Source organism: Westerdykella ornata, assembly GCF_010094085.1.
Source record: "Westerdykella ornata strain CBS 379.55 unplaced genomic scaffold EI97scaffold_20, whole genome shotgun sequence".
In the NCBI taxonomy this organism is placed as follows: domain Eukaryota; kingdom Fungi; phylum Ascomycota; class Dothideomycetes; order Pleosporales; family Sporormiaceae; genus Westerdykella; species Westerdykella ornata.
The window spans coordinates 13,188-38,107 of record NW_022986870.1 but is presented as its reverse complement, the minus strand read 5'-3'; the positions used below and the strand labels follow the sequence as shown (position 1 = coordinate 38,107).

Genomic DNA, 24,920 nt, shown 5'->3' with positions numbered 1-24,920 from the left:
AAGCTCCTCATCAAGCTCCTCATTAAGCTCCTTATTCTCTCCAGAAAACAGGCCTATATTTGGAGACTTCAGGGATGAGATGACCTGGGCTGAGCTCTGTGATTTAGATGAGGCAGAGGTCCGTAACAGTGAGCTAGATGAGGCAGAAGAAGCTGAGATTTCAAGTGAATGGGACTCTGAACTAGATGCGGAAGGGGAGATAGATGAGGAGTTCTGAATTTAGCTCATTTACTATATATTTTATGCAATTTTGTGAGCATTCACTCTGAGCTTGTGCCGCCAAGAAACTACCCCTGCAAGCCTCTCAGCTCTAGCGTGGCTCCTCCGGGCGGAATAAACTTATTGGCAACACCTCCGTACTGTGGATGAGACGTTGCAGAAAGCTCAAATCGAAGTCAGACAAGCGCCGCCAATCAGCGGGACAGGGACAGAGCGGGACTTCGGGAGTGGACGCGGGGACGGGAACCGCCTTTCCCCTTTCCACGCCCGCTGTCCGGCGCCGCCACTCACCAAATTCACCAAACTTTCACTTTCGGTGCCTGGGCCGAAGGGCTGAGGCCCTACAATGTACTAGCGCTGTGATAGGTCTATCACCGCCAAGTGCCCGCCGTCGCCGTCGCCGGCCTGTCGAGGGTTCAAGTCTCTCTCCTCTCCCTCACTCACTCTCTCTCAACGCATCAAAAACGCACAGGGGCTCTTCTGGTTGGTTACGCTGCCGGCACGCCACGGATGATGATGGGGGCGGAAATCAGCGCCTGACCTGACTCACCACTTCTCCCTCACCCGAAGCTGAAGCGAGTCGGAGTTTCGTGGACGCGAGCGCCCAAACGTTGATCCGCACGCTTTTCGGTTGGGGCTCTCGTGTTGTTCGCTATCGGGGAGAAAGGTGTACGAGAAGGCTTTCCTGGCCGAGGGTTCATTTTCCGCCACGGTATCCTCCGTCGGCCAAGGAGAGATCATTTGATGGTTCGAGCTGTGAGACACCCAACGCTTGCAATTCTCGGTTATACATAGACTACCGAAGAATGAGATGGATCTTCACACCAGCCCCCGTAGTTGTGGAGTCATCGCCGAACGCTGCGAAAACCAAACTGACTCGGGGCCCGATAGAGTTTATCAAGCACCAGAACCAAGGCCGAATTTAGCAACCCATGCAGCCGAAAACGCTGCCTTATCACCGCCCGTGCAGTTTATTTGTGCCAGGCACGGAGCGAAGAAATAGAACCGCGTTGGTTCCGGAGAGGCCGGTGCCCGGTGGGCAATGATAACATGATAACAGTAGTACTGAAGAGGCAGAGAACAGTGAAACTACCTGCTGCTTTGAGAGATGGGCGCGAAGTAGCTCGCTGATCAGCCTCCTGCAGATTTTCTCGAATGTCTTGCACGCGGGGGCGGCGGCCGTGCTAGGTTGGATCAGCAACGCAACCCATATGTAGGCACTTTTATTACCCTGTCTCTGCATCGCACTCTCGGGATCAGATTCGGCATGGGCGTCTGGGTTGGAAGAGTGGAGTTGGACTTGTTGATGAACAAAAACGTGCGCCACGCCCAGGGAAAAGATTGGTATGTGCACTATGTATTGTAAAAGGACCCTGGCGCTAACGAGTTTAACGCGTCACGATCCCCTTTGGTCTGAGTATCCGTTGCATACTTTTGCCCAAAGCCGTCTATTGCACTGCTTTTGCGAACCACCGTCCTTCTGTGGAAATTCGACGAGGCGCATCAACAGCTTCACCTGCCATACGTGAACTGCTTCTTTTGCTACACCTATTCCTTCTGTCCTAGTAGGTTGACCTCGTGGTGAAGGCACCCTCTGCTAGCTTGAGCCTAGTTACGGCCTTCCCTATCTGTACAGGACCTAAAATGCTATCCCATGGTAAGAAATTAAGCAATTCTGGGAGTATCCTATTGGCTTCCTGCGGGACATTGAAGTACGGTCGCGGCGGGCCGCCGCTACCATCGACATCGAAGTCTGGTTCAACAGCTATGAAGGGAACTCCGGACGGGGAGCCTGAACTGCATGGCTCCAGGGAAGACGAGTCCACGCACACGCAGGCCTGGACTCGGCAGGATTTTCAATGAAACCGTCGTGCCATCCACATTGGTCGCACGTGGGAGACGCGGGGAAGTTCCCGCACCAAGGTGTGGCACTGTTCTCTTATTTAGCCTGGATGCACGCCTTGCATGTGCACACGCTATCCTGGAGGGTATGGAGGTCGAAGTGGGTATCATTCAGGTTGCTTCGGAAGATATGGACCGGTCGATCGGTTTGGCGGGGATTCATTTTGTAGCTCCACCAACCTGCTACATGAGAGATGCAGCGTGGCGTAACCCTCAGAGGTCACACCGCTTCGCCCATTTGCATCACCTCCCTGTAAGGTACAGTGAAATAAAAGGCGCCCATGCACTGCGTAGACTACTAAACGAAGATACCAGTATAACATAATATCGCAAATCTAGGAATGAAAATCACCCGTATACACATTCCCATATATCAGTAATCCTCAAAGGTTATCCTTCTTAGAACGTGACTAAACATTCTCGTGGGATGCTTTGTGCCCTGCGGTGCATAGTTTTCGCCACTGTCCTGTCGTCGCAACTAGCATCTCTCATCTGATTCAGGACTGTTCTATTAACTTGGACTAAGGGCGATAAAGGTCCGATTTCGATGATGGAGAACCCGAACACTCAACTGAATTCGGATAATACTTGTAGATAGACTATTTAGCCACCCCTTAGGATGGTCAATAGAGTCAGTGGGTCATGAACCTTCCCCCCAAGTTAAGGAGAGTACCGCCGAACAGCTCGTGCATCTTCACTAAAGAGGGCTACTCTTCGAGATGAATGGGAAAAAGACAACATTATATGAAAAACCTGGTAGGACTACAAAATATCAAACAGACAAACCTCATGCCAGATCCATCCTGCTAACGCCGTAATATGCTTACTCCGGAAAACACCACCTCCTAAACAATCTCAGGCCGACTAGGAACAGGAGGAGCACTGTATCCCAGTGGCAGACCGTACGGCGGCATCTCCAATATCCCCATTTCTCTATCCCCCTGCGCGATCCTCTGATCCTTTTCAGCCTCGACGCCGTCCTTGTTCTGGTACGTCGACCCCTCATCGATCCCGCTCCTCTCTTCAATTCTTCTCCTCTCCTTTCTCTTCACAGCCCGTATCCACGTCAGCGCTACCACCAACCCCACGGCCACGAATCCCACCATCGCCGCATAAATAATCCTTAACGACTCATTGGCCGTGAGCAGGAATCCGAGGAAGCCGTTCACTGCGCCAGCAATAAGGATGAGTGAGCCTAATGGGACGTGGATCCGGCGAAGGAGCACTACATTCGGTCTGTTCTTCGGATGGATAGCGTTGCCTGCGTGTTGCCGTGGTTTCTTGGAGAGGAGGTGCTGGGAGATTCCGAGGGTGAATTGGAAGAGGGTGAAGGCCACTACAACGAAACCGATAATCTGGTGGGGTTGGCTTATCCTCTTCGTCTTTGACTTCCCGTCAGCAATCCCTTCACCTCTCAGGCATTCTCTTTTTTTCCCCTCCCTCCATCCGTCTGTCTGCGGCGGCAGAGGTGACAGATGGCAATCGACAAATGGAATCCAGACTCACCTGATTATACTTCCCGCCAGCCCAGATGCCGATCGCCATCCCCACAATTACAAAGACACAGCCAATCGCCTGCATCACCGCATGCGGCCTCACTTTCTCCACTAACCTCAGAAACACCACTCCTACGGGAAACAGGATCACCATCGTACTCGTCATCAAAATCGCATGAATCGTGCCCTCCCAGCCGCCTCGATCTCGCTTGGTGGAGTAATTCTTTTCGGCACCCAGTCCTCCCCCAAGCTGCGCGTGTCGGTTCTGCCACGTTCCGGTTGCGCCGAGTGCTTCGTAGGGAACTTCGGCAGCGGTGGACACAGTGGCAGCGGAGAGGTCGAGACGGAAGTGGCCATAAAGACTGTGCCGACGGATAGGGGCACCTTTGTTGTTAGAGCGGAGTTTGCGGTCTGTGGGACCCAGTGCGAAGATGAAAGCTTGGGAGGGATTGGCGGACGAGAGCTTGGGGAAGATGTAGGGGTGAGGATAAGTGTATTCGACTCTTGGAAGGGTGGGGCGCTTGTGGACCTCGTTGCTGTTGCTGTTGGTGGTGGTGGTGACGACGGTTGTGGTATTGCTCTTCGGACTGACGATGTCCTTGCAGCGAACATTTGCAACGAAGAAGTCGGTCTCGTTGATCGGGAAGACGCCGTTTTCCACGCCGGGGCCATCGTAGAGAACGCAGTTGGAGCCCTCGACATGCGCGGGCTCGACGTTGCCGTCTGTGGTGCGGGAGCACAGTGTAACGCCTGAAGAAGAGAAATGTCAGATCTTTACCTCCATATATTTACCTTCGCCGCCGGAAAGCTGCAATGCATGGATATGTCGGGGTGCATTTAGCTTGCTCCGGTTGAAAGAAGAATGAACACGTACCATTCCCCTCGTCGTTTCGATAGAACACCCAAATCAAACTTCCCTTCATCCCCTCGCCAATTCCCACAGCAGCCCAGCTGTTAGCCGCTGGGGCCTCTAGATGAAAGAAGAGATCTCCATCCCGCGCCAGTGTCGCCGCGAAAGTGATATTTCCATACTGTGTGGCGTGGACGAATGATGAAATACCGGTCTCCGCTTGAGAGGCCGCGAGAAGAACGAATGGGAGAAAGATGACGAAGACTAGCGCTGTGTGAGCGGGGCTTGGTGCAGCGTTGTCATGTTGTACGTACCAGCCGAAGGTAGAGATTGCGATTTCATGATGTCGTGGATGTTCTCATGCCCTCATAACGTACGTCTCTCAAAGCTCAAACGGTGACCATGACAACAGGAGAAAAAGGGTAGAAGAAGATTCTCAAAGCCCAACCAGCGGCATCACTTCCCTTTCAAAGCCCACACTTGTCCCCCAACTAATGGTTGTAGACCGCTACTCAGCCCGACAGCCACCATCCAGCGTCTCACACAGTACAACGACCGCAAACCGCAGCAGCGACATCATATCCGCCACCACTGCCTGAGCTGAGCGCCATAGCCGTCAATAGCAATTGCAACGCGAATCCTGATCCGCCACAATTCCCGAGCTTGCTTTCCACCGGGTGAAACGTGGTTGGGCTGAACATGCTCTTTGAGGATGGCTGAGGTTTGCTATTGTGAGACGGTTGTACTTCCTACTTTTGCGCACACAAAGGCGTGGTCCGACAAATAGGGCTTCATGTTGGAAGGCGTTTGCTGCGCCCCAACTGCGTCTTTACGCACCTCAGAAACTAAAAAAAGAAGTGTCCTTTGTGGACAATAATAAACCTAGGCAGGACAGATCAGGAGGTGATTGCAGAGAAAAAAAAAAAGGAAATGAAATGAAATGGGGCGAAAAAAGAAAAACAGCGACAACGACAGGACTCGAACCTGTGCGGCCGAAGCCATATGATAGCCGAATGATGAGATTCGAGTCATACCCATTAACCACTCTGGCACGTTGTCGGTAATCATTAATTTTTTTTTTTTTTACTTTGAAACTATTATATATCTCGTCCCATAAACCTACCTAAATCGGCGCGTCCTCTCCATGCGTCGTTTTTCGCCTACCAGTTCCAAAGCATCATTTTCGTCCTTTTCCGCTGAAACCGATCGACATAGGCTGCCTCTTAGTCCCCTTCCAGTTATTATCCGCCAACCTTGCAGAACCTTGCAGAATGGAATTGTTAGCGTCGCGAAGAGAGTGGTGTTGGGAACAAAAGCGTGGCCAATGTACTTTTCATGGGGAAGTCCAGCTTCTTCTGGTGGAGAAACTATCGAGGTAATGACTGATTTGAGTTCTTGTACATGCTCATAATATATCAGACGCTGTCTACCCCTCAATTCAAGCCTCTTCGCACCTCTCACAAGCACAATCAAACCCCCAATTCCGCTTCAACGTCAGCATGCGCTTGCCGCGGCTCATCTTCCTCTCCTCCCCGCTCAGATACGTGATGCACAATTCCTCACCCTCTTCAATGTCCCTACCAGCCCTGAATTCCCACACCCTGCCATTCCTCCGCTTCTCAATGTTTGGGCCGCAGGAATGGTTGAAGTAGGAGGCAGCCGGCCAGCATCCATACCCGAAGAACTCTGAGCCGTCATCTTCGAGGGAGCGGATGCCGAAGGAGTTGTGCGAGTCGCGTGCAGAGAGGATAAATAGAGTCTCGGGGGTAACCAAGGGGAGTAGGGGAAGAGGAAGGATTGCAAGAAGATGCAAGTATGTGCGCGTGAAGGCGTGTAGGTCGTCCGTGTTATGGTAAGGCGTGGAATCCGACGCCAAAGCCAGCACCCTATCCCACTCCTGGGGCTTGAGGTAGCGCCAGAGAATGCCGGATACGCAGAAGCTCATGACATCAGGCGAGATTGGTTGCAGGAGTGCTTTCTGGAGGGCCTTCTTATGCTGCTTGGTAACCTGCACAATTGCACCCTCTTGAGGGACCCCAGTTTCTTCCGCCTGTCTTGCAATCCTTATTAGATGGGCATGCGCCGCAACACCTGCCCAGGCTGCCTCAATCTCCTTCTTCTTCGGCCTTGGGAGATCGCTGTCAACCATGTCTGCATCCTCCTTGCTGCGGCCCTTGACCAGCTTCTCCACAGCCGTCCACGTTTCCATTCCAATCTGCCCATTCTCCTCCCTCCACTTTTGCTGACACTCTTCGCTGCAAAACGCGAACCCTATCTTTTGATCACGTATTGGCAGATCCCGTCCATAGTCATATCCGAAGCATTGCCCACATACTTCGCGGCGATATTCTCGCAGAAGAACCGAGAGGGTGAGGTCGTCGGAGCGCCAGACTAGGGTGCCTTGGGGTATAAATGTTGTAGCGAAGACAGCGCGGCCAGCGTGCGGCGTTTGCCGGATAGCAAATAGCGGCGATGACGGTGCACCAGGTGAGGGCTCCATGGTGGCAACCCGCAAAAGGCGTAGGCCACGCGGTTAGAGGCGAGGCGAGACAGGCGGCAAGGGAACCGTGGGTACGCTGTCAATTGGGCCAACGCTGAGGCGAAGTGTACTTGTAGAAGAAACGGTTTGCACTAGGGCAGTGGAGAGCTAGCGGAAACGCCGGGTTCAGTTTCGTATGTCCCGTATGCGCATGCTGAACGTAAAGGATCTCAAATAGTGCGCCATGGTGAATCGATTTCGCCGGGGTCGATGGCAATACAGTAATCTGTGAGGTCGGAAAGTCCGCAGAGCGCCGCGAGCAGAGGTTAGAAAATTGTGCCGAGCCGCCGACTGTTGTCGGTACGGGGATATGCGCTAGTGTCGGGTTTAAGATAGATTAGGTAAGCGTTCCGATAGTAAGCTTAAAGTCTGATACTTGTACTTTATCTGAAGCAACGCTCAAGAGTACTGTGTACTGTCGTGGTACTTACTGTAGGTGAATCTTGCGTTAGACGCGCTGACGTTGGATAATTGAAACACATCGCCCTGGACTCTGGACCCTTTGGTGAGCTGTATTCCCCACGGGTTTCTGCGACATGTTCCATGCATGTGCATGGGCAGACAATAGTATCTTTGATTCTACCGCAGCATACCATATATAGTATACCTGCAGCATAAGTTCACCAGAATCTCAGCCACGACTTTCCCGTGGTTGGGTAAGTCGAGTACAAGTAGAACTGTTTCTACTTGTGCTCCTGCTACATTGAATGGGCTGCTAGGGGGGCTTACCAGAGTTGTGAGTTCTGCCCAACGCCACAGCCAGGTATTGTGTAGATCATACCGTAGATGATAGATGGGATGGATATCATCCCATCCATCATCTACGACAGCCAAGATGGATCGCCCACGTTTTTCAATACTGGCCCCTGCTCATGATGCGCTCATGGAACGGTCGCCTACTTGGACTGTCGTCGGGCTGAGATTCAAGAGCTACTACTTGTACTTGTACTTGCACTGTGTACGTACTGTAAGGGGCAACAGACCAATGACGTCAGGGGCATGCCAACCGCCACGACCGGGCGAATGCGGTGCTGTACTTGTTACTGTGGTACATGTATGGAATCATGTACTGTGGCTGGGATACTCAGTCTCAGTCATCGCAACCAACTGCGCAGGTACCGAGTACTTGTACAAAGTACTGTTACTATATCTCTGTGGCGCAGTAGCAACAGACCTCAACGTCACATTCCAGCGAATACTGTGGTAGCCCGTCTGGCTGCGTACCGAGTACACAGTAGCGTATCCCGTATCTCCCCCCCGGATGTTCTTGGAATCCCGTCAGTCACCGTTTCCGACGTTTACAGTACCCGTTTAGCAAAGCATCATCCTGCGTCTGTCCATCCCGTTGCTCTCACAGTATGAAATTCCCTCGGACTGCCATGGTCAGCCAAAGTAGGGTGTACTGCGTCAGGGTAATATATAGATGGATGTGTGATGTCGGCTTGGTAGCTGTAGCTTGGTCGGTCGTCATTCGAGTTGGCCCGTGCACCACTGCGTCATCGAACTGCAAGCACTTGTTCACCTCCTTCACTCCACATTCACGCCCGCAAAAGCCCTCTCTCCACCCTTTTCAACTTGAGCAGCCCGCCGCCCTCTACGCTTGCTAGTCGGCTATCCGTCACGGCCCTGCTATACATACCTTCTTCTTCGAATACTGCGCGTTTGCAGTCTGAACGCACTACATACTGATAACCACCCTTCTCCCTCCTCCCGCCCCCTCCGCATTTTTCCCTCTTTGATGCCCCGCGCCCATACTGACGACATTCGGCATCCCGACTCCTGCCACCGACTTCTACTAAGCCATGGCCGCCATACAGAATTTCAAGAACTTCCTGCGTCACGGAAAGCAGGCACGCCAGAATCCTCCCCACGGTGAAGCAACCACGGGCGTTTCTGGCGTACACGCGGAGCAGCAACGGCACAACCAAGGCGACCACCCGCCTCCCCAGCACTATGTCATCAGCGATCCGAACGTCCTAGAACACCAGCCGCTGCAGGGTACCCAGGGTGCTAGGCACGGTGACTTCTCAGCAGCCGCTGTTGACAACCGCAACATCGCTGCGCAAGCACGAGATGTTGCTGCACGGGCAGCTGGCGATAATCAGAAACGAGAAGCGCAGAAGCAAGCCGTCGTCGGCGACCGGAAAGTGGACCCACAAGTACTGGAGCGCATCATTGCCGAGGAGCGCGAGGCCAAGGGAAAGCTCCCGCGGTATCCTGGCCTCGAAAGATGGACACTGGTAGACAAGATGGGTGACGGTGCCTTCAGCAACGTATACAAGGCGAGAGACAACCAGGGTCAATGGGGAGAGGTGGCCATCAAGGTCGTCAGAAAGTTCGAGATGAACTCCAGTCAGGTCAGTATCCCCCAGAATGCGTCCGCTGTCATCACATAACTACCCATTTCCTTCTTGCTCCCCTCCCCACCGCGCCGAGAGAGGATGGTGTTTGAAGAAGTTGCCAACAAGAGGTGTGGATACAGGATCATCTTCATCCGGATTTCAAGAAAGGACCCAAAGCAGCGGAGGTCAGATACCCTATAAGCGCGCTTGCACCGCTGCTCCCAGCATATTCTGTTCCACCGTCCCCTCAGCGACATTGGCAGAGACTGACTTGTGACGGTGCAGAGAGCGAATATTCTCAAGGAGGTGCAAATCATGCGGCAGCTTGACCACCCCAACATCGTGAAGCTCATCGACTTCTCGGAATCTCGGCAATACTACTACATCGTGCTTGAGCTGTGTCCAGGGGGCGAACTGTTCCACCAGATCGTTCGCTTGACCTACTTCAGCGAGAACCTTTCAAGGCATGTTATCATCCAGGTAGCCAAAGCATTAGAGTACCTCCATGAAGAAGCAGGCGTCGTCCACAGGTACGTCTTCCTCCTAGTGCATCGGCAGACCCGTAATGAGCCCTGACGTCATCGCAGAGATATCAAACCAGAGAATCTCCTGTTCTACCCTATTCCCTTCGTGCCCACCAAGAATCCCAAGCCCAAGGGCCCCGATGATGAGGAGAAGGCCGACGAAGGCGAATTCATCAAAGGTAAAGGCGCTGGTGGTATCGGTGTCATCAAGCTTGCGGATTTCGGTCTTTCCAAAGTGATTTGGGACAGCCAAACAATGACACCATGCGGTACCGTCGGCTACACTGCTCCCGAAATTGTGAAGGACGAACGGTACTCGAAGAGCGTCGACATGTGGGCGCTTGGATGCGTCCTTTACACACTGCTCTGTGGCTTCCCGCCTTTCTACGACGAGTCGATTCAGACTCTGACGGAGAAGGTCGCGCGTGGCCAATACACCTTCCTGTCTCCATGGTGGGATGACATCTCGAAATCTGCACAAGATCTCGTTAGCCATCTTCTAACGGTGGACCCTGAGAAGCGATACGACATCAAGCAGTTCCTGGACCACCCCTGGATCCGAGAAGCGGATGAGATCACCTACCCGGCTCATGATGCACCGCCTCTCGCCACCCCTCTTCGGAAGCAGGAAGCCAAGGAGGAGGGTCTCCTTAGGCAGAATTTTGCCTATCTCGAGTCCCCTGGTGCCCGGCGAATGGATTTCCGCTCCCCCGGGGCGGTGAACTTGCGCGAGCTCTTCGATGTCGGGTATGCAGTGCACCGACAAGAAGAAGAGGGCAAGCGCAGGAAGAACTTCAAGCAGGGCTACCGCGGCGCAAATGCGGTCAGCAGTCTTAATCCTCTGGACGAGGACGAAGACGACGAGTATCACGCGGAATCGGCCCCCTATGATCCAGCACAACAACACCCCCCAGCCAAACTTCCGAAGTCCCATGCAGCAGATGTATCGGCCATGGAACAGAAAATGCGCAACACGACACTTTCATCAGCAGCACAAGCGAGACAGGGTCAGAAGTCGACCGCTCAGCAGGAACGTGGTTATGGGCAACACTCGCCCGCTGTCGCCGCGGCCGCAAAGCGTCAGGTTAAAAATAAGGGCGTATTTGAGCTGAGCCTCGAGAACGCCACGTTGCTGGGACGACGAAAGAAACCGCAAACACCAAGCGGTCTTAGCCAACAGGTTCAAGTAGGGGGTACCTGAGGAGAGGAGAGAGACTACGATTAGAACGTTGATAGACCTTCGGGGGATTTCGAGATCTGTACTGTCAGCGCAGCACAATCTCTGGGTCATGATTATGAATGCTTACGATATGGCTTTGGTTGGCCCATCCTCCTCTTTGTTTTGTCTCTTGCTCTTTTACCTCTCTCGTGGTCTCTATGACCTGATCATGTCATAGTAGGCGTTTATGAAGGAACCCCTTGTTCACGATTTGTGGTTGTCCAGTTGTGTGTGTAGGATCTGCACGCTCTTCTACTCCGATGCTAGCTGCCAGGTGCGGGGACGCGGGAGCGCTTGAAAGGGCAGAGAATATATACTGCTTTTCACTTGATACTTGATGGTTGTGCCTACTAGCCATTCCAATATCGTAGTGGCAACGGGCCATGTATCTCAACACACGGTCATTGTTGTTTCTGGCGGCGGTACCATTCGCGGATCTCCTAGTGGGACTTCGCCCTCCATTCGATGCGTGAGTAGCTGCTAATCGTACGTCGGGCCAGGTTGAAGGAACCGGATTGCTGCGATGAAATGGAGGAGGAGGTTTTGTTCCACTCATCGACAACCCAATTTCATTAGTCGAGTAGCCATCGACCGCCACATATACCCAGGGAAGTGATGATCCCTCGTGAAATACCACGATAACATAGTGCAAGTCCATACTGTTGAGTTGTTTCCGCAGTTCTGATACTGGAGCGCACGCGGTCCAGCTCAGAAAGCCATTTTGAAAGAGCGAACACATACGTGAAGGTATGACACTCAGGACGCTTTCGTCCACCTCTTGTGAAGATAAGCCAGCCCTTTGGGAGACAAGATTTCGGCGCGGTCTTCCTTATGTGGCTTGAGAGGTTCGAGTGTTTGCTTCCGTGCGGACGACCGATCTACACGCTGATGACCTGCAAGAGACGCTGGAGGGCAGCATTTATTCCTCTGATCCGGTGTGGTGTTCGTAGAATACGGCAGTGTTCCACGCTAACTTGAGCCGCCTAGGGAATAGTAGGATGACGGTCGTTTCGCGTCCTTCTCGAGGAACTTCGTTTATGTCATTCTCCAAAGCGTTTAAAGACAGCCATGCCGTGTATACTGAGCGTTGGAACCGCTCCAATAGCGGCTGGTCATGATTGACGTCCAGCGAACCCTAAGCCTGCCCACTGCACAAGAGCAGTCCAAGCAAACCGAACATTGACGCATTCCTCAATCATGGAAAAAATTGTATAGTTTTGCTTTTTTGTATACCTCTCTTTCAAGTCCTGCAAGACCTCGACAACGCTGGTACAAGTCTTGACAAGGCTGGCACATGCCGCTACGTCCCCGACCCCAGATCCAGAGTCAAGTGTGCTGCAGTAATAAGGGCGGGGTTTCCAAAGCCAGGATACCAAATCTTAAGGGCAACAACCATGGGAACATCAAGGGCGATGGGAGCCGCTCTTCAGGAGGCAGTTCAGCCTCGCTCACCTACATGAGAACCTGCTATCGAACCGACAATCTACGGATCGAAAAGGTGAACACCAAGCACAATCTCGTGTTGCGGCATGCAGTCCCCCAGGCAGTTACCTCTCGGGCTTTGGCGCCGTACAGCTGTAAGCCAAAAGTATCTACATTCCCCTGTGAGCAGAATGCAAGCACGAAAAGCAAATCAACTCCACAGCATGAAGGAAGCAATGAAGGAAACGATGGAGATAGCCAATAAGCCCTGGTTGACATATGTTTATCTCCAGAGGGAAATTATGTAGATTGAAATGTTCTTGAGGTCCCAAAAGGACGCAACATACAATGGGAAAACGATAGAAACCAGCATAAACAGAAAAGAGGTATCCTTGACCCAGGGACGCCGGAAGAAGCGCGGAGACACCGCAAACCGGATTCTCATATTCCAAAGCCAATAGACGCGAAGTAACGCCTTGCCCATGCCTACCAGCCCGTCCAAACCTACCGGTGATTGTAACAATGGAGAATGGGGAATGACATGGTGAGATCTACTTTTCTGCCTCTTCCTCTAGCTTAGCCTCCATCTCCGCTTCTGCTCGCTCGTCTTCTTCCTCCCGTTCTCTTAGACCTTCATCCTTCTCCCTTTGTATTTCTTCAGCACGATCTTCGTCCTCGTCGCCTCCCTCATCCATATCTACGTCCTCAGATGCAACAGCAGGAGCAGCGGAGGCACTAGAAGCAACAGGTGCTCCCGCTGCTTGAGGCTGTGCAGGTGGCGACTCGGGCGGCGTAACAACGCCAGCCGGTGAAATATCCCTATGGAGGGCGGCAGGTGTTGCTTGTACAGGTGCCGTGGAAGGGCCGGCGGCTCCGGCGACGGTAGTGGCGGGCTCAGCGGCCGTCTCATCGTCCATTTCAATGTCTCCATCTTCGTCTGCGGCTGCGGCGCTCGCGGCACCTGCACCATTAGTAGCCGGCCTTGCCGATGAGGCGCGGCTTGCTGGGCCAGGGCTGGCTTGGCCTGCCACCCTGCCGCTTTCGCCGTTCATGGTGCGTGGGGCCTCGTCCTCAATCTCGTCAGGGAGAGCATGCGGGTTCTGGAACGCCATGATGCCCCGCCGTCGGGTCTCGCCAGGTTGTCTCCGCACACCAAGGCTGGCTTTGTATTCTTCGTCATCGCTCTCCTCGAACTCGTTGTCTTTGGCAATCATCTTATCCCGCTGGCGCTGGGTCACGCGCTGATCCGGGTGTTGATCCACGTCAAGGTCATCCTCCTCGTCTTCATCGTCAGATTCCATCCCCCGCGTCAATGGGTTTTCTGGCACCGTTTGGAAGGCCTCCACCGAGGGTTTGCCGGTCCGCCGAATGTTCTCGATTACGGTGTTCATGATCCTATTCAAATAATCCGGCGAGTTTGCATTCTCCATGTTAGAAGGACGGACATCCAGCTCATAATCAGGGGCGAAGTACTAGGAAAGTTAGTAACTGTGAAAGCGTATCGGAAAAGCACGCATACCTCGTAATAGTCATTGTAAGGGAGCTGCTTCGACATCTCGGCACCGACGAGTGTTCCGGTCTCGAACGCCCACGTACGCGCAACGTTGCGCATAGTATACCCGCCACCTCCCAGAATGATGGTAGGCACACCGAAGCTCTTCACGAATTTGACGCAATTAGCGTGTCCTTCCATACTCAAATTGAAGCAGCCCAATCTGTCGCCCGACAGACTGTCTCCACCGCATTGCAGGACAATTGCCTCAGGGCCGTAGTAATCCATAACCGCCCGAATGACAGGTTGGAAGACGCTCTTGTATGTCGCATCGGTGATGCCATCGCGGAGCGGGAAGTTGACGGAGTGGTTCTTTCCAGCGCCGATACCGATGTCGCGCAGCTCACCGGTACCTGGGAAGTACTCTCCATACTTGTGGAAGGAAACGGTCATGACACGGTCCGTGGTGTAGAATGCCTCCTCGACACCGTCACCATGATGAACGTCGATATCGATGTACAGCACGCGCTGCTTGTACCGGAGTAGCTCGATGATACCAAGAACAATGTCGTTAACATAGCAGAAGCCACTAGCTTCACTCTTCTTCGCGTGATGCAGACCTCCGGCCCAGTTGACTGCAACATCGCACTTTCCACGGTTCAAACGAGCCGCCCCCTCCATGGTGCCGCCCGCGCTGATACCGCAGAATTCGAACAGTCCATCGAACACAGGACAATCGTCGCCGACATTGTACTTGCTCTGTTCCCTCACGAAATTGTCCATGTTGTCGGGCGTGACCTTGTACAGGAAGTCGATGTACTCATCCGTGTGGAACTGTGTCATTTCGTACTTGGAAGCGGGCTTCGCGCGCTGTGTTGGGAGTACGTTAGCCTTGGAACATCACCTTCTGGCCGCGCGGCGGCGCAGTTGCGCAGTTGGGAAATCTTGAGAACGTACGTAGATCTCCATCTTTGTATAAAGTCCATAATTCATAATCAGGCTATGCGCCATTCGTATACGGTGCGGCTTCATGGGATGACCCGCAACATAGGCATAGTTACCCACGTCCGAGTCGTAGAAGTAGGCGACCTTCCTTTGCTGGGACGAGGATCCGTTGGTCACAGGGTCCATGGTGGCTGCCCCGTCAGAAGCCATGGTGAATGGCGTCGAAGTAAAACGCTATTCAGACAGGAGCTCAAGAGCGACGGGAGTAGAGTGGCAGTCCGGAAGTGAATGAAGGATGAAGGAGAACCTTGAGTGTCGACGAACAATGAAAGATGAACGCAGCAGCTTCGAGTACAACTCGGAAGCACCACGGAAGTAAAGACCCCTGTCTACCGAGGATTTACCGTCGGGAGCGGGAGAATATGTGGCCGAGAACAGGCGGCTGGTGCTCGCGCAAGCTCCGACAACGCCAGAGCTCCATCACCGCCTTCAGCTTGCTACCTGCGTTTATTACCGCTGATTCGCTTCATTCCCACGTCCCCTTTTCTTCTTCCCCAATCTTCCTTTTGACTCTGCAACCTTCACCTCACAGAATACCGCCATGGACCGGTTAAGTCGCATGCTCCAAGGTATGGGCGGTATGGGCGCCTTGGGCGGCGGACCCGCGCAAGACAGCAACTTAATCGACAACTCCGAAACCGTGTACATATCGTCGCTCGCGCTCCTCAAGATGCTACGGCATGGCCGGGCAGGTGTACCGATGGAGGTCATGGGTCTGATGCTGGGCGAGTTCGTGGACGACTACACCGTCAGAGTCGTGGATGTGTTTGCCATGCCGCAGTCCGGGACGGGCGTGTCGGTTGAGGCCGTGGATCCGGTGTTCCAGACGAAGATGATGGATATGCTGAGGCAAACGGGGAGGTAATTACCCTCTATCCCTCTGGCTGTTCAATCCCCGCCACCCACGCTCCTTCGCAACTCAGCTGACAAACGCCGTCCAGACAAGAAACGGTAGTAGGCTGGTACCACTCTCACCCGGGTTTTGGCTGCTGGCTCTCGTCCGTCGACATCAACACGCAGCAATCCTTCGAACAGCTCACCCCGCGCGCCGTCGCCGTCGTCGTCGACCCGATCCAATCCGTCAAGGGAAAAGTCGTCATCGATGCCTTCCGCCTCATAAACATGCAAACCACCATGATGGGACAGGAACCGCGGCAAACGACGTCCAACGTTGGACACCTGAACAAGCCGTCAATACAGGCGCTGATCCACGGGCTGAATCGGCACTATTACTCGATTGGGATCAATTACAGGAAGACGGCGTTGGAGGAGAATATGCTCATGAACCTGCACAAGCATGTGTGGACGGAGGCGCTTCTAATGGAGGATTTCAGGGAAGAGGGGGAGAGGAATAAGGAGAGGCTGAAGAAGCTGGTCAGCCTGGCGGAGGGGTACGAGAAGCGGGTGAAGGAGGAGACGGAGTTGACCAAGGAGCAACTCAAGACGAGATATGTGGGGAAGGTGGATCCGAAGAAGCGTGAGTCGATACTGCCCCTCGGCTGCCTTTAGGTGCGAGCTACTGATTCATGATGGACAGACCTCGAAGATTTGGGCCAGCAGCTCATTGAAGACAACATTGTGTCGGTATCACGGCAGATGATCGACAAGGAGGCGTCAGTGCCCAAGTCGACGCCGAAAGCGAAGGAGGAGGCGAAAGGCGAGGACGTGGATATGGACGAGTAGAGTGCGCATACCTACCGTGGTGTACTTGTAGCGAATACCAAAGTCAGGGATATAGACGGTGGCGTTGGGCCAGGCAGCACATTCCGTGCCGACATGTGCAACATTGAACTGATGGTGCCGGATGGGATGCGGCACGAGAGAGTGAAGACAGGGGCGGTGAAGGGAAGCGTGGTAGATTTTAATGCGATGGTCATGACGGGCGGCTACAGATCTATTATCCGTGCCAAACAACAAAATACCCACCACCACATCTACCCACCTGGGCACCCAGGTAGCCCCAAATCGTGAAATGGTCGTTAGATAGAAGCTGTCCGGGTATCTGGAAGCATGTCATTCTTTTTAACGTTCCTTTGCTTTGCGTCCCACCACCTTCTTCCCTCTCAACTCTCTGTCAATTTTCCGTCGGCCCCTCGGCGCTCCCGCTCTGCTGCACCTCCTCGCCCGGAAGCGGTTTCCTCCCGTAGACGCAGCGCACCTCGTGGTAAAAGTGGTTCCGGCGATCCTTGATGACGGCGCGGAACTCGGCGACGAAGCGCTGAACCTCGGCGTACGTCCACTGCAGGAATCGAGTGTTAATAGGTTACGGATGTTGGCAACGGGAGGGAAGCGAAGTGGGATTGGAATGGACTCACCCCCAGAACACGCGTGTACAGAGCCAGGACCCAGCTCTCGAGGCCGTCGGCCCAGTTGCGCTCACCCCAGCGCCCCATGTCCTTGAGGTGGGGGTCTGAGGGCCAGGGCCCGATGGGCCAGATGAATTTCTGCTCGACAATGTCTACGAAGCCTGCGGATGTTGCGTCAGGGTCTGCTTTTCTTTTCTTTTTTTTTTTTACTTTTATGGTGCAAGGTCTACATATGATGAAGAAGCAACCAGTGGGAACGTACCCGCACCCTCCATGTAGCCCTTCATCCGCTCGACGGTGCGGAAGCTCATGCCCGTCTTTTCCTCGCCGATGCTGAGGATGCTGTTGGCGAAGGACGTGTACATTTTGTCGGCGTAGTTGTCCGAGTTGGGATCCGCATTGGTCTCGATGCTGAATTCGAGGTGCTCAAAGTAGCCGCCGGGCTTGAGGTGCCTGGGTGGAGTGTTAGTCGAGGATGGAGCGACAAGAAGAGGAAGACAAGACTCACGTGTATGCCTGCTGATAGAGATAGGGCCAATCGCGGATACAGCCCGTCAAGCCCCTCACATGGACAAAGTCAAACGAGTTCTCCGGGTAGGTCCACTCGGCACTGGCATCATCGACTTCAAAGCGGATGTTGGGAGGAGCGGTCGTGGCCTGGATGGGGGAGAGGTCGGTTCCTGGGGGATTGTTAGAAGAACGATACCTTTGCCGTCGTCGATTGTTGATGCGAAGAGGGAGCGGGAGATGGGTTGGCGGAGGAGAATCTTGGGAGATGTACCTATGATTTCTGCCGAGGGGAAGTAGTCGGCCATGTCTCTGTTTCCGTCAGCACTCGAGCCGTCCCAGAGTAACAAGGGAATTGAACGTACATGGCCCAGAGCCCAGTGCCGGTGCCGACATCGAGAATCATCTGCGGGTCCTGGATAGGGGCGAGGAAGAGTTTATCGTGCAGCGTGAGGAGCCAAAGATGGTGTCTAGAGTGCGAGTCAGTGGCAGCTCTTCCTCGTACTGATCATCTGCTCCACGAGTATGGCAGCGCCAAGGCAGATGCACGTACACAATGGTCTCGTAGCTAGCATATTTATCGTCATTGGGAGCGTAATACGTCCCCTCGCCTATGGGCACATCAGCCGCTGACGTGGGAGACGATAGGGGTTGGTGGTGTGGACTCACGGTAAGCGTGATAGCGCCGGCCATTCTCGTACCTGTAGCGAGTCACATGGGTTGCCAGCGACTGGCCGCTATGTCGCATTAGCAGGCCGGTCATTGCTGGGTGTTTGGCACGGCGAGAGACGTACGAAGTATAGGTTAAGCGGTCGTCGTCGTCTTCGTCGCGGTAGGTGTTGTACGAAGCATCCTAGGAGCGGAGCGTCAACCACACGTTTTGGCATTGTTCGAACATGGGTGGAGGGCAGGCGAGAGGCAGATGGCACGATGGTCCGAGGGGAGATGAGACGAAAGCAAACAAACATACGACAGCGATACTAGGTTCCTCCAACGGCATCTTCTGCATGCTTTCCCAAACCGTCTCTTCCAAATGATGATTGCAACGTCCAAGGTCAGATCCGGTCGCTCGGTAACGGTGTTCAGCAGCAAGAGGTCTAGCCTAGCCACCAGCAAGGCATAAGGGGGTATACCAGCTCGTGGGCTTCTCCCAGCTTGTCGGGGCTTTTTTGGGGGGGGGTTTCCGTAAGGATGGGCCAGCCAGCTACCCACTTAGACAGTAGAACAGGAGTAGTACCACAGGAATAGGAAAAGAGGAAAAGCCCACCAGTTTATAAGTAACCACAGCGCTGGGTCGGTCGGCGGTCCCAGAAGACGGTTGGGGCTGGGGCTGGGGGGATGTGCAATTCTCCGACAAACCAGGGGGCCTACCTCTCCCCACCCAACCAACCAACCAACCAACCAACGGCTGCTTGCGGAACCAGCTAGCCGAAGTACAGTAGTACAACATGTACAGTAGCCATGTAGAGATACGAAAGCGATCAAATAAAGAAGATGGCGGGCGGTTCGGAAAGTACCATACGGCCGGTGGGATGAGGACAAGGGGGCGCCACGACAGGTTTTGTTGTGCAAATCTCACAAAGAATGACAGAGAGGGCAGTTGGTGGGAGGGGAGGTGCGAGAGAGGGGTGAAGCACCCGAATGTCTTCTTGCGTGGTACTCCGTACTCCGTAGATAACTAGGCCAATGGGCGATGGCGCGGATGAATGCCTCCCACTCCCAGCCTTCGCTTGTTGGCGAAGGGACCATGACTCCGCAGGCCCCAACAAGGCCAGAGCTTCCTTGGTGCACGAAGAGTAGGTGGCATTCATGATTGCGACGAGAAACGGTGATCGAGACAGATGGGAGTCGTCTCCCTCTCTGTCCACAGTACATACAAGTACAAGTACCAAGAGGTGAAGACATGTCGACGGGGTCCCACGGTCCCGACGCTGCGGTTCGTTCCAACAAGATTGAGTAAGGTGTGGTACGGAGTAGATCTGAACGGCTGACGATTCCCTTTTCCAGGCCGTCGGTAGCGGCCAGATGGATCGTACAGTAATCGTAATCGGATGGGCCTTCTGCTGTGCCGCAATACTGTAATCAGTATGAACCAGCTAGCCCATAGTCCAGTCCCCCATGCATGATTCAGCTCTCCGCCAGCCATGCCCAGCGCCTGACTCGTCAAAATCCACACCGTTGGGACCTTGAACCACTCCTCAGTTGTCTGTGCACACAACAGACAACTCACCGGAACCGCAGCAGCAGCAGCCATTCTTTCGCAGCAGAGTCGCCTTGCATGTGGAATGTGTACAAAAATACCTACTTCCCGTCTTGGTTTTGCATCCTCCTTTGTTTCCCAGGGCAGCCATGTCGCCTCTCTGCAGAATGGCGGTGTGTCTTCCCCCCCTCCCCAACCTCCATCCTGTGCCATCTCCGCTCTTCCTCCTCCACACGCTACATACAGTAGAGCACCCAAGCAAACCTCCATCGAAACCTTAATTGTCCCATGCACACACGACTTGGTCCCAAGGCCCACATCCCCGGAACCCGCCACTCCGCCAAAACCAGAATCCCCCGCAAACGTGGCGTCGTCCTGGTCCTCGGGACCATACATATGCACCTCTCTGCACGTTATACCTCGAAAGAGGAAATTTGACGATGCCGTAGCTGCCATCCATAGATCACCATGAATGGCAAATTGGCCCACTGCAGCTAGGTACGTGAGCTGCCTCTCATTCGCCTTTTCCCCCTTCTCAGTTCGGATACGGGCCAATGTACCCGGCCATGACCTCGGGACGAGCAAACGTACCCGCATAGAAGCCAAGTGCTAGTGGTTTGGCGTGGGCCCTGTAGGATGCAGTCATTCTATTCAATGTTCTCTCCTGCGTGACAACGACACCATTCCCTTCTTTCCCCTTGGACGAGGGAACGACCTCACTCTGATTCGCAACACACACAACTTGTTCCTCCCCGACCTTTATTTTTGCTGCCTTCCTCTTCCGAGAAGCCATACCTACATATCCAACTAGAAAATGTCCATCCATTCCCGTAAACCCCGTTTTTACTTGTCATGCTGCTCCTCCCCCAAGCGTCCTCCATGTGTCTTAGTCTACCCTCCTCCTCTCCTGACCACCCTATGCACACCGGGAACACGCTTTGTCCCCATCCACCATGACAGCCAGAAAAAGGAATACGAAGACAAAACAACCGCCCACCATGTCTATTGTCGCCCAGACACACAGCCGCCCACTTCTCCAACACCTGTCCTCGCTTGCAAATTAACGTGATTATCGGGCTAAAAGGTAAAGTCGACGTATGAAGTATGTAAACCGAGGCCCTCATGAACATGAGCTGTGATCCAAAAAAGGAAGGAAGGCGGAAAAGTGGAAAGAAGAGGAGGGGAGAAAAAAAAAAGAAGATAAACGAAACATGACCACATTCGCAGAACGCCATATCGAACAATGCCGCCAAGCCCTTCCTCATGTCCCGTGGGCATGTAGATGGGAGGAATCTTAACAAACGTGACAACGTGTAAAACATCGCTAAACAACGTCTGGCCGTTTCCGAACGACATGAAGAAAGACTGAAAACGCGTCTTGTACACTGGTACGGTAATGCGACTCCATTCTGACCGGAGCCCTGGGGGGAACCGCGAAAAGCATCATGAATGCTTCATGCATCATGGATGGCCTGCAGGCTTGCTACTATTACCGTAGCTGCTGCGCGGCCGCTTCGAGTCGGTGCTTGAACGTGCCTTCTTCCCTTGTTCGTCGTCGGAGCTGGAAGTGGAGCTGTCTGGGCTACTGCTGCCGTCGTCGGACCCAATGGTCCCATCCTTGCTTTCTCGGCGTAGTCGGTCCGCCTTGTCCTTCAGGATCTTGGCTTGCTCGGCCGCACGCTGGGCACGAATCTGCTTCTTCCACATGGCCGCATAGTGCCCGTTCTTCTCGAGCAGTTCCTCGTGCGTACCGCGCTCGGCGACCTTGCCTCGATGCAGAACCAGGATCTGGTCGGCATGGACAATCGTGCTCAATCTATGTGCGATGATGAGCATCGTGCGTCCCTTGGCAAGCGTGGTGAACGCTTCTTGGATGTGCTGCTCAGTCTCCGTGTCCAGCGCGGCCGTGGCCTCGTCGAGCATGATGATACGGGGGTTCTTCAGAATCGTGCGAGCTATAGCGACACGCTGCTTTTCTCCGCCAGACAAACGCAGGCCTCGTTCGCCAACTTTGGTCTCGTACTTGTCCGGAAACGTCATAATCTTGTCGTGGATCGAGGCCGCACGGCAGGCCTCATAGACCTGCTCGTCGGTCGCCTCGGGATTGGCATACTTGAGGTTGTACATCAGCGATTCGTTGAACAGCACGGTATCCTGCGGCACTACACCAATGTGCCTGCGGACGGACTCGATGGTCAGATCCTCGACGTTGCGGCCATCAACCTCTATGCTCCCAGACGACGTGTTGTAGAATCGATAGAGCAGACGGAAGACGGTAGACTTGCCTCCACCGGACTCCCCGACAAAGGCAGTCGTCGTTCCAGGGGCGCAGTGGAAATCGAGACCTTGGAGGGCCGGCTTCCGATTGTCATACGAGAAATGCACGTCGCTGAACCGGAGATCGCCCTCGCACGAGGGGAGTTCCCCGGCGCCCTCTCTATCCACGACGGTGGGCTGCTCCTTGAACAGCTCAAGCATGCGCTCCGAATTGATCATTGCCGATTGGATCATCCTGTAGAAGGTGCCGAAGAAGTTGAGAGGACTCTGCAGCTGGCCCATGTACGTGATGAGCGTGACAAACCTGCCGACCTTCATCTGGCCTGTCGTCACTTGGTAGGCCGCAATGAAGCACGTCACCAAGAGACCTAGCATGAAGACCATATTCTGTGAGATGTTCATCAGGTTCAACGAAAGCAGAACCTTGTACTCGGCCTTTTGGAATTTATTCACGGCGGCGCGGTAGCGGTTGAACTCGTACGCTTCGGCGTTGAAGTACTTGACGGTTTCGTACGAAACCATTGAATCGTTCTTTACGGCATCCTCCTCTCGGTCGGCATTGACCATCTCTCGGCGAATTTCAGCTCTCCATTGGGCCATGCGGATGGTGAGGTAAAAGTACCAGAAGGTGACGATGCAGATGACGAGAGCATAATAGGCGTCGAACTTGATCAGAAAGTAGCCAATGGCGACGCCAAGGTCGATGAACATGGGGACGACCTGAAAGGTCACCTGTTCCAGAAACGTGTTGATGGAACTTCCCTTGCCCAGTGCCGACAGGACCTCGCCCGTCTTCTTGCCGAGGTGGAAATCCAGACTGAGGCTGTGCACATGCTCAAAAGCGGCGACTGACAATTCGCGGTACGAGTACTGACCGACTGGAATCCAGAGGGTGGATCGGATGGCGCCCAGGAGGCCGTTGTTGCCCTGTATGAAGCGGAAGAAGATGAAGACGACGATCAGGACCCAGGGATTGCCCTCCCTGTCGCCGGCGAGGGTGTTGACAATCTTGCCAATCTGGTCGGGAACCAACAGGTTGACGATGCGCTGACATACGACAATCAGGAAGCACACTATGACGACGATTTGGAGGCGGCGGTCCTTGGAGGGCCAGAGGTAGGGGAAGAAGACGCGGTAGCCCTTGAGATACTCCCACCAGCTGCGCGACGGTGCGCCCGTGGGGCGACTCCAGGCCGGAGGGGGGCCCTCCGAGTGCGAATGCTTTGGCCTATTTCCGCTTGGGAGCGAACCATACGACTCGGCCGCGTGACCGTTTTCGGCGTGGCCGTGACCGTCGCGTTCGCCACCGAGCAGGGCTTGCGTCTCGGCTGCACTGCCAGCCTCGTGCTTCTTCCGTCGCTGAGGGCATGTGACGAATAGGTAGTAGAATGCGATGAGAGCCAGCAGCAAAAGGATGCGCAGCAGGTCGGCAGCCACCTCGGCCATCTCCCACTCGGTCATGCGTGTCCGCCATTTGGGTTCCGGGGGATCGACGGCGGGCTCCCTGTGCGGATGCGTGTAGATGGCGATGGAGCAGGCCAGGAGGACAAGCTCCAGCACGGTAGCTAGGGCCCATGTGGAGAGGTGGGCGATGGTGGGGCTCGGCTTCGAGTCGAAGAGGGTGATGAGGTAGAGGCAGTAGACGAAGAAGGCGCCTACGAGGTAAATCTGGAGAAGAGGGTGTGTGGTCAGCATGTTGGGCAAGAGACGGGCAGGGGCACAGGGCCTACGACGACGTGTTTGCCGCACCACCAGTTGTCCTTGCGGGCGTAGAGAGCGTGCACAATGACGTTGATGGAGTTTGCGACGAAGGTGAGGGCGACGGCGAGGGACAGGCACTGGAAGAGGCGCTTCTGGGAGGGGGTGACATCGTCGGCGACGTGTTTCTTGACAAAGTTACGGGTGGGATCGGTGGCGGGCAGAGGTTTGCCGCCAGGACCGGTGGTGGTGGGCTTCGCGACCTTTGAGGTTGCGTTGGAGACGATGATGCTGCGGGCAGTAAAAGCGGCGAGGAAGAAGAAGAGCATAAGGATGGGATAGGCGTAGTGCAGCACGGCGACGGCGGCATCGAGGGAGGCATTTCGGCGCTCCCAGTCGGAGTCGGCCGACGAGTGAGGTGGTGGTGCGGCGGCCATGGTGCAGGTTTTGTTTGTGTCTGCTGCGTGAGCATGCGGCAGGCAGTGGGACGAGGGACGAGGCAGCAGCTCACAGGTAAATAGCGACCCTCACCCAACGAACGACGGCGTCGTACGAGGGGAGGAGGGAAGAGGGAGGAGGGGAGGAAAAGGGAATGGAGATGGACGGAAGTGTTAGGTGCAGGTGTAGGTGTAGGGTGTAGGAGTAGGTGTGGTCAAGGAGAGGCGGCCATTGGCAGTAGTTGGATGCAGGTCCGTCCAATTCAAGTCCACGGATCCAGGTCCAGGTCCATCGAGGTCCATCTGGGGAGGGGGAGGGGGAGGGGGAGAGGAAATAGGTAGGGTACGGGGTACTGTGTAGAGTATAGTATACTGTGTATGGACCGACCGGGGAGGCTGATGATTCTGTTCTGGGCCCAGTTGATCCTCGTCGCTCCTGCCCTTGGCGGGATGATGGTGGATGCGTCGCGTGGTCCGTGGTCCGT

At 54.4% G+C, this 24,920-nt stretch overlaps 8 protein-coding genes and 1 non-coding gene across 9 annotated transcripts; 3 read left to right on the top strand and 6 right to left on the bottom strand.

Moving 5' to 3' along the window:
* Window positions 1-757: 757 nt before the first annotated feature.
* EI97DRAFT_435155 (uncharacterized protein) lies at window positions 758-1,523 on the top strand. Its single transcript, XM_033798800.1, has 2 exons — window positions 758-1,403; window positions 1,450-1,523. Exon 1 carries the CDS (start codon window positions 1,031-1,033, stop codon window positions 1,220-1,222), a length of 192 nt encoding a protein of 63 aa, XP_033651856.1. The 5' UTR covers window positions 758-1,030; the 3' UTR covers window positions 1,223-1,403; window positions 1,450-1,523.
* Window positions 1,524-2,966: 1,443 nt separating this feature from the next.
* EI97DRAFT_460185 (CBD9-like protein) lies at window positions 2,967-4,809 on the bottom strand (the record flags this gene model as incomplete). The annotated part of the gene is made up of 4 exons (XM_033801081.1): window positions 2,967-3,503; window positions 3,628-4,367; window positions 4,492-4,731; window positions 4,782-4,809. The coding sequence occupies 4 exons, from the start codon at window positions 4,807-4,809 to the stop codon at window positions 2,967-2,969; spliced, it is 1,545 nt and encodes a 514-aa protein (XP_033651855.1).
* Window positions 4,810-5,430: 621 nt separating this feature from the next.
* EI97DRAFT_t75 lies at window positions 5,431-5,526 on the bottom strand. Its single transcript has one exon. It is a non-coding gene; the product is annotated as a tRNA-Ser (tRNA).
* A 366-nt stretch (window positions 5,527-5,892) lies between these two features.
* On the bottom strand, window positions 5,893-7,341 carry EI97DRAFT_125882 (SET domain-containing protein). Its single transcript, XM_033793073.1, has one exon. The coding sequence runs from the start codon at window positions 6,965-6,967 to the stop codon at window positions 5,906-5,908; it is 1,062 nt and encodes a 353-aa protein (XP_033651854.1). The 5' UTR covers window positions 6,968-7,341; the 3' UTR covers window positions 5,893-5,905.
* A 1,467-nt stretch (window positions 7,342-8,808) lies between these two features.
* Window positions 8,809-11,073, top strand: EI97DRAFT_460183 (calcium/calmodulin-dependent protein kinase type 2; the record flags this gene model as incomplete). Its single annotated transcript, XM_033801080.1, has 3 exons — window positions 8,809-9,363; window positions 9,634-9,878; window positions 9,936-11,073. 3 exons carry the CDS (start codon window positions 8,809-8,811, stop codon window positions 11,071-11,073), a joined length of 1,938 nt encoding a protein of 645 aa, XP_033651853.1.
* Window positions 11,074-12,612: 1,539 nt separating this feature from the next.
* EI97DRAFT_495351 (uncharacterized protein) lies at window positions 12,613-15,282 on the bottom strand. Its single transcript, XM_033802429.1, has 3 exons — window positions 14,963-15,282; window positions 14,033-14,875; window positions 12,613-13,985 (listed from the first exon to the last, which is right to left on the bottom strand). The coding sequence occupies exons 1-3, from the start codon at window positions 15,158-15,160 to the stop codon at window positions 13,065-13,067; spliced, it is 1,962 nt and encodes a 653-aa protein (XP_033651852.1). The 5' UTR covers window positions 15,161-15,282; the 3' UTR covers window positions 12,613-13,064.
* Window positions 15,283-15,408: 126 nt separating this feature from the next.
* On the top strand, window positions 15,409-17,007 carry EI97DRAFT_435149 (Mov34-domain-containing protein). The gene is made up of 3 exons (XM_033798799.1): window positions 15,409-15,871; window positions 15,952-16,487; window positions 16,548-17,007. Exons 1-3 carry the CDS (start codon window positions 15,552-15,554, stop codon window positions 16,691-16,693), a joined length of 1,002 nt encoding a protein of 333 aa, XP_033651851.1. The 5' UTR covers window positions 15,409-15,551; the 3' UTR covers window positions 16,694-17,007.
* Window positions 16,612-18,571, bottom strand: EI97DRAFT_478655 (S-adenosyl-L-methionine-dependent methyltransferase; the record flags this gene model as incomplete). Its single annotated transcript, XM_033801991.1, has 8 exons — window positions 16,612-17,249; window positions 17,326-17,477; window positions 17,579-17,769; window positions 17,825-17,996; window positions 18,098-18,135; window positions 18,189-18,293; window positions 18,377-18,434; window positions 18,493-18,571. 8 exons carry the CDS (start codon window positions 18,569-18,571, stop codon window positions 17,085-17,087), a joined length of 960 nt encoding a protein of 319 aa, XP_033651850.1. The 3' UTR covers window positions 16,612-17,084.
* Window positions 18,572-21,052: 2,481 nt separating this feature from the next.
* EI97DRAFT_125583 (uncharacterized protein) lies at window positions 21,053-24,839 on the bottom strand. The gene is made up of 3 exons (XM_033793071.1): window positions 24,510-24,839; window positions 24,031-24,455; window positions 21,053-23,968 (listed from the first exon to the last, which is right to left on the bottom strand). Exons 2-3 carry the CDS (start codon window positions 24,433-24,435, stop codon window positions 21,485-21,487), a joined length of 2,889 nt encoding a protein of 962 aa, XP_033651849.1. The 5' UTR covers window positions 24,436-24,455; window positions 24,510-24,839; the 3' UTR covers window positions 21,053-21,484.
* Window positions 24,840-24,920: the final 81 nt, after the last annotated feature.